Source organism: Bubalus bubalis, chromosome 9, assembly GCF_019923935.1.
Source record: "Bubalus bubalis isolate 160015118507 breed Murrah chromosome 9, NDDB_SH_1, whole genome shotgun sequence".
Taxonomy (NCBI): Eukaryota; Metazoa; Chordata; class Mammalia; order Artiodactyla; family Bovidae; genus Bubalus; species Bubalus bubalis.
Window position 1 is genome coordinate 58,726,074 of NC_059165.1, and position 11,994 is coordinate 58,738,067.

The window sequence follows — 11,994 nt, forward strand, 5'->3', positions numbered from 1 at the left end:
GAAGGAGGTAGATACTTTTGGGGTATCTTTTTTGGGGTACAGTTGATTCTTTCAATTATCTCTGACAACCTTCTATTTCAAGGTTTACTAACTGAAATAGATCATAATTTTTGAAAATCTAAATTTCCCAGAATTGATCTCAAATTATTTTCTGTGATAAAGATATTTGAGCATCATAAAACTCACAGGCAATTGAAATGCAAAGCAATATTTGGATTATTCTCATGTATAAGCATGGCTGGCCTCAGATTTTATAGGATTAAATAAAGCATTATGCAGAGGCCAGCATGTTAAATTCATATCCATGAGTTAACTAAAATTGGGTACAATTAAGGGACTAGCACATTGGAAACACTTCTTCAAAAAGAGGAAACAGATCATCCTGGAAATTATATATACATCAGCACGGACATGCTTCTTGAGAAACCTGTATGCAGGTCAGAAAGCAACAGTTAGAACTGAACATGGAACAACAGACTGGTTCCAAATAGGAAAAGGAGTCCATCAAGGCTGTATATTGTCACCCTGCTTATTTAACTTCTATGCAGGGTACATCATGAGAAACGCTGGGCTGGAGGAAGCACAAGCTGGAATCAAGGTTGCCAGGAGAAACATCAATAACCTCAGATATGCAGATGACACCACCCTTATGGCAGAAAGTGAAGAAGAACTAAAGAGCTTCTTGATGAAAGTGAAAGAGGAGAGTGAAAAAGTTGGCTTAAAGCTCAACATTCAGAAAACTAAGATCATGGCATCTGGTCCCATCACTTCATGGCAAATAGATGGGGCAACAGTGGCTGACTTTATTTTGGGGGGCTCCAAAATCACTGCAGATGGTGATTGAAGCCATGAAATTAAAAGATGCTTACTCCTTGCAAGGAAAGTTATGACCAACCTAAATAGCATATTAAAAAGCAGAGACATCACTTTGTCAATAAAGGTCCGTCCAGTCAAGGCTACGGTTTTTCCAGCTGTCAATTATGGATGTGAGAGTTGGACTATAAAGAAAGCTGAGTGCTGAAGAATTGATGCTTTTGAACTATGGTATTGGAGAAGACTCTTGAGAGTCCCTTGGACTGTAAGGAGATCCAACCAGTCCATCCTAAAGGAGATTAGTCCTCAGTGTTCATTGGAAGGACTGATGTTGAAGCTGAAACTCCAATAGTTTGGTCACCTGATGCAAAGAGCTGTCTCATTGGAAAAGACCCTAATGCTGGGAAAGATTGAGGGCAGGAGAAGGGGATGACAGAGGATGAGATGGTTGGATGGCATCACCGACTCAATGGACATGGGTTTGGGTGGACTCCGGGAGTTGGTGATGGACAGGGAGGCCTGGTGTGCTGCAATTCATGGGGTAGCAAAGAGTTGGACACAACTGAGCCACTGAACTGAACTGAACATTCTTCAACACATTACAGAACAAAGAACTAAAGCACAATTATGTGCAAGTGCATAATTTCCCTTCAGACTTAGCATGAAAAACCAAACTGGGGTCAAGCCATTTAAATTCCACCCCATGATATGCAATATCACAGTCTGCTGAAAACAAATGGGACACATTCACATCTGCTGTTTGCAAACTTCTGGCCTCCTAACAATTAGTAGGACCCTTGACTGGAGAGGAAATGTCTATCAAGTGACTCTCTTTCATTTTAAGGCAATACAGAATGTATTTTCTCTCACAAATTATTAGAGGATGTAGATTATATTTATATTCTTTCGATGGGTCAATTTTTTCATTCAATTACCAAATATTTGTTATCTCCCACGTTTTGATATGAGGCACTGGGACCAGATGAGCACACGGTTAGACTTCTAATTATCATGGACCTTCCAATCTTGGGTGAGGGAGACAATAAGTACAAAAGAAATAAAGTGAATTTTCTATATGTTAATCACATTTTAAGCGTGACCCCTTAAACTTAAGATGCAGGTGCTGATATTTTAGAGAATAGAATTTTAATTTTGATTGTGATACTCTACCAAATTGACCCTATTAATAAATGGAAATGAACACAAGTGAAAACTCTTACACTGTTAGTCCGAAGTACTATAAATCCATGTTAAGAATACCTGACGACCTAAAGAGGCAAGTAGAAAAGTTACCTGAACAGTAGAGGTGAATTTTTTTTTTAATTCCAAACTAAAAAATTACTGGCAAATTAGTGGCAGGGTGTAATACTTCAGTGAAAGGTTAATCAGACCATTTGTTTTTCAGACAACGGTCCTCAATGAACACCGGCCTCCGAAGAACACTACGTTCCCTGTTTACATTTATACCTACACCTAACACATTATAAGAGAAATCACCCTTGTTGCCTCAGGAAGTCTCCAAAACACAGACCGTGAGTCACAAGCCCCCTAAGGACACTTTAACTATCAACAAACACAGAATTACATAGTGGGCAGCACGTCCTCACGCCACTGATTCGGGTACTTTAAAATCCACAGGCATGATTAGTTATGAATTCTTTTATCGGCTCCAGATTTAAGAACATAATTTGGGAGACTCCGAGATGTTTCCAGAAACAAACACTATTTCAGCACGGACGGCCTATCTCCAGCAATCACACGGAAGCCTAGGAAGTAACCGGCCCCCGGCAAGCTAGTAAAAGCGCTGGCTTAGCAGAAGCAGGTGAGACAATCTTTCTTAGAATTGCTTTCTGTAAACACTTTAAAGGTAGTGGCTGTTTTGGAAACATGATCGCCACCGTCTCGTAAATCTAAAATCTCGCGAGATAACAAGTCACGCCGAACGGCGTAATCGCGCGTTGCGCCTGCGCGCGCTGAAACGACCTGCACTTCCGCCCACGGCGTGCTGTCACTCACAGACTCCTCCAGTCCTGCGGCGTGACGTAACGCTTTCTTTTCCGCTCGCTCTGCAGCTCCGGACGGAGGCACGCCGAGCTGCAGAGTTGCAAAGTCTGGCGCTCGGAGCTGCGGCTCTCTGCGAGATTTCATCTTGCTGGTTCCGAGTCATTTCACCGATAATCAATAGCGGATCGCTTTGCCAAGTGCCGGGAAGAACAAAGGAATCAAGAAAGAGACGCTCGGCTCCCGGCCTTGTTCTGTGTGGCTTTTTCCGCTCGTTCCTGTCCGGAGAATCTGGATTTATAATCGTCACTGGATTGTAAGTACCCGAGGCGAAGAGAGCTCACTACGCCCCGCATTTTGAATATCTTTGTTCCGGGAGAGTTTGTGGTTTGGGCGTTATCTGCTGAGCCTTACTTTCTGTGCCGAAAATCCGTAGGAGCTGCCATTTGCTTTCTCTGCATTGTTCTGCAGCGGCATCTAGAGGTTGAAACTTGGCGTTGCAGCTAATATTTTTAAATGGACATAACTGAATAAGACAATGCATCAGTAACAACTGGTGTTCAGTCACGGCGTTTTAAGAAAGACTTGGGGCTTAATTAAAAACAGACGCTTAGCTGATGTTCTACCTAGAACTGTTTGTAATTAAGGATTCAAGTTTATTAAAGAGCTGGTCTTTCTGGTGAAGTACCTGGAACTTTTTAGTGCAACAAGTGGTTATTAGACAAAAAGTGAATTACAAAGAAATAAAAATGAGTAAGAGCAAAGATGATGCTCCTCATGAACTAGAGAGCCAGTTTATCTTACGCCTACCCCCGGAGTATGCCTCTACTGTGAGGCGGGCGGTACAGTCTGGCCATGTCAACTTGAAGGACAGACTGTCAATTGAGTTACACCCTGACGGGCGTCATGGAATTGTCAGAGTGGACCGAGTCCCTTTGGCCGCAAAATTGGTAGACCTGCCGTGTGTTATGGAGAGTTTGAAAACCATTGATAAAAAAACCTTTTACAAGACAGCTGATGTCTGTCAGATGCTTGTCTCTACAGTTGATGGTGATCTCTATCCTCCTGTGGAGGAACCAGTTGCTACTGCTGATCCCAAAGCAAGCAAAAAGAAGGATAAGGACAAAGAGAAAAAATTTGTATGGAACCATGGAATTACTCTGCCTCTGAAAAATGTGAGAAAGAGAAGATTCCGTAAGACAGCAAAGAAAAAGTATATTGAGTCTCCAGATGTGGAAAAAGAAGTAAAGCGGTTGCTGAGCACAGATGCTGAAGCTGTCAGTACCCGCTGGGAAATAATTGCTGAAGATGAGACCAAAGAAACAGAAAATCAAGGCCTTGATATCTCTTCCCCAGGAATGTCGGGGCACAGGCAGGGCCATGACTCCTTAGAACATGATGAGCTTCGGGAGATATTCAATGACCTCAGCAGCAGCAGTGAAGATGAAGATGAGACACAGCATCCAGATGAAGAAGATATAAACATTATAGACACTGAAGAAGATCTGGAAAGGCAGCTACAGGACAAACTAAATGAATCAGATGAACAGCACCAAGAAAATGAGGGAACCAATCAGCTGGTTATGGGAATTCAGAAACAGATTGATAACATGAAAGGCAAGCTCCAAGAGACCCAGGACAGAGCAAAGCGACAGGAGGATCTCATCATGAAAGTGGAAAACTTGGCTCTCAAGAACAGATTTCAGGCTGTGCTGGATGAACTGAAACAGAAGGAAGACCGGGAAAAAGAGCAGCTCAGCTCTTTGCAAGAAGAGCTAGAATCACTCCTAGAGAAGTGAGGAGTAGTTTCATACTTAATTTCATTACTGTGAGAGGTCAGCATTGAAAGAGAAAATGTTTTTGTTTTCATCGCTTGTAAAACTTTGCAGTAGTTCGCAGTTTCTTCCACTGTATTCTTTTGGATTTATCTTGTAGACAAATGTGAATTTCTGTCTCATTTGTCTTTTGGAACCACTTTGCTAGGTGTTTATCCCGTAGGAAGTAGGAATGTATAGACAGATAAATGTAGAGAGTTGTAGGATTAGTGGAGTGAAAAGTTCAACTTAGTTATTAATCACAGCTTCATTGCAGGACTTTGTGGCTCTTTCTCTGTTTAGAAGCTTCCATTGCTACTCTGTGATGACATCTGAGGTAAATCAGTAGAGTCTAGTCTGGAGGCAGTAAAGTTTGTAAGCTTATGTTTTTTGATGCTATAGCTAATTTTCCAGCTATTCAAAGCAATTTTTCGTATTTTTGCATTGCAAGTCATTTCGTAATGTTCAACAATAAATAAAAGCAAGTTAAATTTCACTTTATAATGTGTCTTGCTCTTTTAGGGGTAGTGGATATTATCCTCTTCTGAAGTGGTTTCCTGGTGGGATTTAATAGATTGACCAATTGGATTCTGTTTTGTAGGAAAAGAAGCAATTATGTTCGATTTTAAGAAAAGAACACAGCAAGGGCAAAGAAATCGGGCAGTACCACCTTTACATTATGTTTCCAGTCCACCTGCTCCATTTGGAGGTTAGGAAATAAAGAGCCTTCCTAAACTATCCGAATGTTTTTTCCAGCTAATCTCCCATTCTCCCACTGTTTTCAATCCTGAGCTTATTTACATTTTTTTCAAGGAGTTTAATTACTCCTCTTCCTCTATAATAGTCTATTGGGATAAGTACTCTTATGCACCTGTCATACCGGAGTCTAAGTTACCTGTTGCTCATATCCTTACTAAGCTGTTAATTCACTGAGATTAGGCATTTTGCCTTGTTAGTCACTGTAAAGAAGAGAAAAGCAGTTAAAATCACAAGGTCAGGTGATGTAGTGCCTGAGTTGAGTGATCTTGGGCAAGTAAATCTGTTTGCCTCAATTTCCTCATCTCTAAAGTGGAGGTGATAATATCATCTACCTTGGGACCTTTGATTTTGGCTATTGAGTTAATACATATAAAGGATTCCTGGAATAGAAGCAAATTATTGCCTATTTTCTAGGCAGGGATTACAAACGTAACAGGGATTACAAACTTGAATGAAAGAGTGATCAAAATGGTAGAAAAGTGTATGAAGAAACTTAAATGTTGACTGATTTCAAATTAAAGAATCTAAATCAAAGCTTAAACTACAGCAGAAACAGTTTTTCAATACATACATCTACAGCATAAGCATACTGAGTTTACTGTAGCTTTGTTTTTTTGTTTGATTTATTTATGGTTTTGCATAAGGCCTCCATAATGAAGAGTAATTATCTGTTACATAAACTTCAAAAGAGAACAACTTAAGATCCATTTCCCTTCATGTAAACCCAGAGTTTCCAAAAAAGACTCACTTTTCTCACAGTTCCCTTGTCTGATGAGTGTGATATATAGTTGGGCTATAGTTTTCAATATTTCTCTGATTTTGTGAACAGAAACTGAATTTTTAAAAAAAGTTTAAAAGAGAAAAAACTCACTGAAAATTTTAAGCAATGCAGAAATTTTACAAATTCTTAATTTTACTCACTCCCCTATTACTGGTCACTTAGGTTGTTCTGTTTTAAATTTGCTATTACACAGAATGCTGTAATAAGCATATCACTGTGGCCTCCATTTTTCATTGTATTTATAGATGAGGTACATTGGGGTCTTTATGTTCAGTTCTAAATGTCATAAAGCCTAGACATTTTGAATTTATAGATCAAATGTTTGATATGAAAAATCGAGACAAATTGTGAGAAGTCAAGTCTCTGAAGGACTGTGTCTTAAACTCTGCTTTTTATCTTTTTTAGTATCCAGGAAGAATTCTGTGTAAAAACAGACTAGGAAAACTGCTCACCACACAGGAAGTATAGATGTTGGCCTTTCTGTATTACAGATGCCCAGCTCTTTCACACTACAGAGCTTTGCTTTTATTACACTTACATTTCCCTTTTTCTGAAACGGTCTAGATCATGGCTAGCTTTTTGTTACTCAGCCCTCAGCTCAGACTTTACTTTCTCTGGTAAACCTATCTGGCTACTCAATCACATATCTAGGGAACTTGTGATATGGGTATGCATCTTCTTAAGAGTGATGGACTTCACTGAAAATCTGGAAATTTCATTGCCATTATTTTCCATGTATGCTTGGGAGTACATGTGCTTACATTTAAAACAGAAGCATCATAATTTTGATTAAGTTAGAATCAGGAAAAAATGGTTTCAGATGGTTAAGACTGCCTTTTGTCTTGGGCAGTGTTACAGTATATTCTGTAAACAGTATATACAGTACAGCTCCAAGTCCAGCTGTTTAGTGTATTTTATGGAACTTGAGTTCTGGCTGTAATATTTGTACAACTATGACTGTTCAATGAAGTTCCAGACCATTTTTCTATTAATGCCCGCATGATCCCTGGCACTGATTACTAATTTGGTTTTTCCAAAACATACACATATATGAACTTAATGCAGAAGCAGTTAATGATTTACTGCAGTAACCTCCATTTCTTGTGTTTGTAAAAACTCAGTATGTGCTTTAAAAATAAACAAAATTTTAAAATATTTAAAAATAAAAAAATAAACAATGAACCGTATGTCATTAATGGACAGTTTTAAAAGCCAAAACATTTTTTAAAGACTCAAATATGATAGGACTAAAATTTTTTTTTCTAGTTTAAAATGGCACATTGTTTTTGTGAATCTCTTCTCTCTCCCAGAAAGCCTGCTGATATAGCATAGCAGCCCCTAAGGGAAAGAATAGGAGGTGAGACAGCAGGGGATGAGAGATGTCAGTCTGTTTTGATAAGGCCAAAGCAGGTGAAGAAATGATTAATTCAAAGGTGGCAGAAAATTTCATGCTAAATGTCTACAAGGAGATATACCAAGGAGAAACAAACCCACTTGACATAGACACTGTGAGCCTGGCCGTTTGTGCAGGCCATTTCCCAAGGAAAAGGGACGGTGTGCGGCTGAAAACAGGATTAATTAAAGTCCAAGTTCTAGGACTTCCCTGGCAGTCCAGTGGTTAGAATTCCAGCTTCCACTGCGGAGGGCACAGATTAGATACCTGGTGGGGGAACTAAGATCCCACAGGCCCGGCAATGCAGTCAAATAATAAAAAGTCTGTGTTCAGAGTGGTTGGATGTCCAGGAACCCTATCTCACTGGAGGAAGCCAGATGACTTCCTTACCCATCCCACAGAAGGAAAGTTTATTTTATGAGTAAACTGAACTAAAGAAGGCCCAGATGAAGGCTGGGTTATACAGCATTTAAACAAGGGAATTGTGTGAAAGTCTTTTCTGATTGCAGAATGTCAACCCTCTTCTCCCATTTGGTCTCCTTACATCAGTACTCAAGGCACACACTGCCCCCTCCCCCATCCCCAAGCACGGACAAACAGACAGATTGGAAGATTATTCTATGAAGAAACCATGTGGTACTGGGGAAAAGAAATCCAGGTACATTTGGGCACTCTAAAGAAAAGACCAGGTCACTATTTTCTATGGCAATGAAGTCTACCTGATGACAAACACTTATCTATCCATGCACCATCTGCTTTTAGGTGCCACACTTTAAAATATTAGCTGATAGCCAAAGGATCAAAGAAAGCTTTCAAAATGAATCATTTAAGCCCTCCCCATTTTGTTTTTAACCCAAAGTTAAATACCGCCTAGGGCTTAGAACCTAAACTTTAAGAGCATTGGTTCCAACGCTGGGATTATAAACATCTGGGAGGAAAAAGTGTCCTGTCAACGGTACCCTTCCTGATGGCCCAAACCACATCTTGCCTACTAGGTCTGTGGTCAATTACTCCCAGAACTTAATGTTGCACAAAGCTGCATGGCTCCTCAACGAGAGCCCGGAAACACCAGAACCACACAGCTCTTTTCTATCAACTTTCTTAGCTATATATAAATATCTCTTTTCCAAGCCGATTGTACAAGGCCGTGCCCTACCTCTAGAAATAATAAGGGCTCTGCGTCCACTAGCGCGCAGGGATCCAGGCCCAGAGCCTCGGCGATGTTGCCACGAAATAAAGCTTCCGTCAGCCTCAGGCCTCCCTTCCCGTCCCCAGGCGAGCGAAGCGCCACACCGGAGAGAGGCGCGGCAGTCGGCACATTTGCGGAGCTGTTCCTCTCCGGAGACGATTAAGGGTTTTCTGACCTGTAGGATACACCGACAGTCAGGTAACAACCCTCCGGCCCCCCAACCCGTGTTTGTTTGTTTTCTCTATTATAAACCTTTGTCTCTGAAGATTGACCCTTTGACTCCAGGCGCTATCAACTGGGAGCACCTCCCATTTTATTTGGCCGAGTAGAAAATGCGGGAGGCCGGGGGTCTAGCCGTATAGGAAGGCATTTCTTCCTTCGCTGCAGCAGCGCCTAGAGTTTCTGCCCCTAATCTCAGGAATTTATCGAATAGTTTCAACTGCTGTACTGTAATTCATTTGAAGTGTTTATCTAGTCCGTCCTCGAGCCCGCGGGAGCTGGGACGGCCTGGCTGAGTGGAGCTAACAGGCGGCGGAGCTAACAGACCGCCGCGTCGGGGGTCCGGCGGTCACGCGGTGCGAGGAGCGGCGCGCGCTGGGCCACCGCCGGGGGTTAGCGCTGGGCCACGGTGCGCCGGGAGGGCGGCCCGAGGCCTACTCTGGGGTTAAGCGGCTACTCCAGCTGGGGAGAGACAGCCAAGAGTAGGGGGTGGGACACAGGACGCCCGTCTTAAACTCCAGAGAGTGGACTTCCGCGAAGACCGGCGGGTGGGCGAACATGAAATCCAGTCCTGCTATCCAGGCTGCCATCGACCTCACCGCGGGGGCCCTGGGGGGCACAGCGTGCGTCCTGACCGGGCAGCCCTTCGACACTATGAAGGTGAAGATGCAGACATTCCCCGGCCTGTACAAGGGCCTCACCGACTGTGCCCTGAAGACGTACTCCCAGGTGGGCTTGCGGGGCTTCTACAAGGGGACCGGCCCCGCGCTAATGGCCTACGTCGCCGAGAACTCGGTCCTCTTCATGTGCTACGGCTTCTGCCAACATTTCGTTAGGAAAGTGGCTGGACTGGACGAGCAGGCGAAGCTGAATGATCTGCAAACTGCGGCCGCGGGTTCCATCGCCTCAGCGTTTGCCGCCCTGGCCCTGTGCCCCACTGAGCTCGTGAAGTGCCGGCTGCAGACCATGCACGAACTGGAGATGTCAGGGAGGATAGCCAAAAGCCATGATACAGTTTGGTCCGTCGTGAAGAGTATCCTTAGAAAGGATGGCCCCTGGGGCTTCTACCACGGACTCACCAGTACTCTGTTTCAAGTAGTACCAGGCTATTTCTTCTTCTTTGGTGGCTATGAGCTGAGCCGATCGTTTTTTGCCTCGGGGGGTTCAAAAGATGAACTAGGCCCTGTCCCCTTGATGTTAAGTGGTGGAATTGCTGGCATTTGCCTTTGGTTTGTCATATACCCCGTGGATTGTATCAAATCCAGAATTCAGGTTCTTTCCATGTTTGGAAAACAGACAGGATTCATCAGAACTCTTTTAAGTGTTGTGAGAACCGAAGGAATAGCAGCTTTATATTCTGGTCTGAAAGCTACTCTGATTCGAGCGTTTCCTGCCAATGCAGCACTATTTTTGGCTTATGAATACAGCAGGAAAATGATGATGAGCCAATTTGAAGCATATTGAAGTATCTTGGTGAGTCTGAATCCAAGTACAAGCCTTTGGGGACTGTAACTCAGTTTCATGAAGCTTTAGACCAGTGCGGTATTATTGTTGACTTCCTGGGAGCTTTGTTTTTGTCTTTCCTTCTTATACTCTTAAACTTTATGGAAGAAACTTCATTTTATATCATATAATTTCAGCCCATAATTGTATTCAAATAGAAACGTTGCTGCTCTTATGTTTGGTGAGATACACAGCATGAGTGGGTGGTCCTAGGTACCTAATCTGAAAAGCTAAATATAGTTGGGGGAAAAAGAATTATAGTTGAGTTTTTGCATAAATCTGCATATGTACGTGCAGTTTGGTTGGTTATGTGTTGTGTGAATTAAATAGAGCTTGGTTCCTGTGTTTAATCTTATGTCACAAGAAAAAACCGAGTTAAGCATGTTTCTGAAGGTGCTTATAAATGATTGCTTAATCCACTCAAGATGTAGGGTCTCTGGAAAACTCTGCTTAAAATGTGCACTGTTCTAGCCAATTAAAGTTTTTAAAAAGTTTTTGTGTGGTGCTTGAAAACCAAAATATCCATCTACAGTTTTTTGCATCTACAATGATTCATTTATTTTATTTTTTACTGAGGTAACTGATTTATAGCATTATATTTTTATTTCTATGTACCCTACAACATGCTCACTACCAAAAATAATTTATTTTTTCTTTCATTACCATATAATTGATCCCCTTTATCCAGTTTGTCTTCCTCCTTCACCCTCCCCACCAACCCCCCCCCCCCCCAAAACCACTACTCTGTTCTCTGTAATGTAATTATGTTTGTTTTGTTTGGTTTTGGGTTGTTCATTTATTATGGATTTTGTTTGTTTATTAGTTTTTCATATTCCACATATGAATGAAGTCATATGGTATTTGTCTTTCTCTGACTTATTTCACTTAATACCTTCAAGGTCCATCCATGTTGATGCAAATGGCAAGATTTTATCTTTTTTTTCTCATCTAGATTTTTAAGAGGAGAATATACTTGCATACTGATGTGGCTTCCACATTTGTTAAAGTTTCAGGGTAGGCATCCCAGATTTCCCCGGGATTGCTCTACTCTTAAAATAATGCTACTCATTTTCAAAGTGGGATCATATTCCACACTCTTAGGTGTGGCTTAGTTAGGCATGGCTTAGCTAGGCATTAGGTCTCTGGGAAAGAGCCTGGCCTTTTTATCAAATTTCATTCCTCTTCTCTCCCAAAGAGCTTCCCCTCTGCTCTACTTTAGACTGAAATAGTGGTGAAGAATGGAGCTGTGCTTAAATGCTTTGATGAAGACCCATGTAGCTGACAACAATTCTTAGCTTCCAGTCTCAGGGTCCTGGGCTGGGAAGAATTCCAGGATTTACTGTTGGCCCATTTAGGGGTTATTGATCCTCTTTGAGGGGGGGGGGCTTCCCTGGTGGCTAATGGTAAAGAATCTGCCTGCAATGCAGGAAACCTGCATTCGATCCCTGGGTGGAGAAGATCCCCTGGAGAAGAGATTAGCTACCCACTCCAGTATTCTTACCTGGAGTATTCCATGGACAGA

General features: G+C 42.0%; 2 protein-coding genes across 4 annotated transcripts; both read left to right on the forward strand.

Moving 5' to 3' along the window:
* Nucleotides 1-2,994: 2,994 nt before the first annotated feature.
* LOC102390555 (mitochondrial ornithine transporter 2) lies at nucleotides 2,995-10,966 on the forward strand. Of its 3 annotated transcripts, none has more exons than XM_044947574.2 (3): nucleotides 2,995-3,130; nucleotides 5,230-5,337; nucleotides 8,837-10,966. In XM_044947574.2, the coding sequence occupies exon 3, from the start codon at nucleotides 9,528-9,530 to the stop codon at nucleotides 10,431-10,433; it is 906 nt and encodes a 301-aa protein (XP_044803509.1). In that variant the 5' UTR covers nucleotides 2,995-3,130; nucleotides 5,230-5,337; nucleotides 8,837-9,527; the 3' UTR covers nucleotides 10,434-10,966. The 3 variants fall into 3 exon arrangements, 2 of the variants coding, with proteins under 2 accessions (XP_044803509.1, XP_044803510.1); XR_006553358.1 differs by lacking the exon at nucleotides 8,837-10,966 and adding an exon at nucleotides 6,574-6,607; XM_044947575.2 differs by lacking the exon at nucleotides 5,230-5,337 and having other exon boundaries at nucleotides 3,006-3,130.
* TAF7 (TATA-box binding protein associated factor 7) lies at nucleotides 3,130-5,124 on the forward strand. The gene has a single exon (XM_006062676.4). It carries the CDS (start codon nucleotides 3,564-3,566, stop codon nucleotides 4,611-4,613), a length of 1,050 nt encoding a protein of 349 aa, XP_006062738.1. The 5' UTR covers nucleotides 3,130-3,563; the 3' UTR covers nucleotides 4,614-5,124.
* Nucleotides 10,967-11,994: the final 1,028 nt, after the last annotated feature.

Excerpts from the sequence above, each read along its gene's own strand:
- TAF7 (XM_006062676.4), top strand. The coding sequence starts at position 3,564 with ATGAGTAAGAGCAAAGATGATGCTCCTCATGAACTAGAGAGCCAGTTT.
- LOC102390555 (XM_044947574.2), top strand. The coding sequence starts at position 9,528 with ATGAAATCCAGTCCTGCTATCCAGGCTGCCATCGACCTCACCGCGGGG.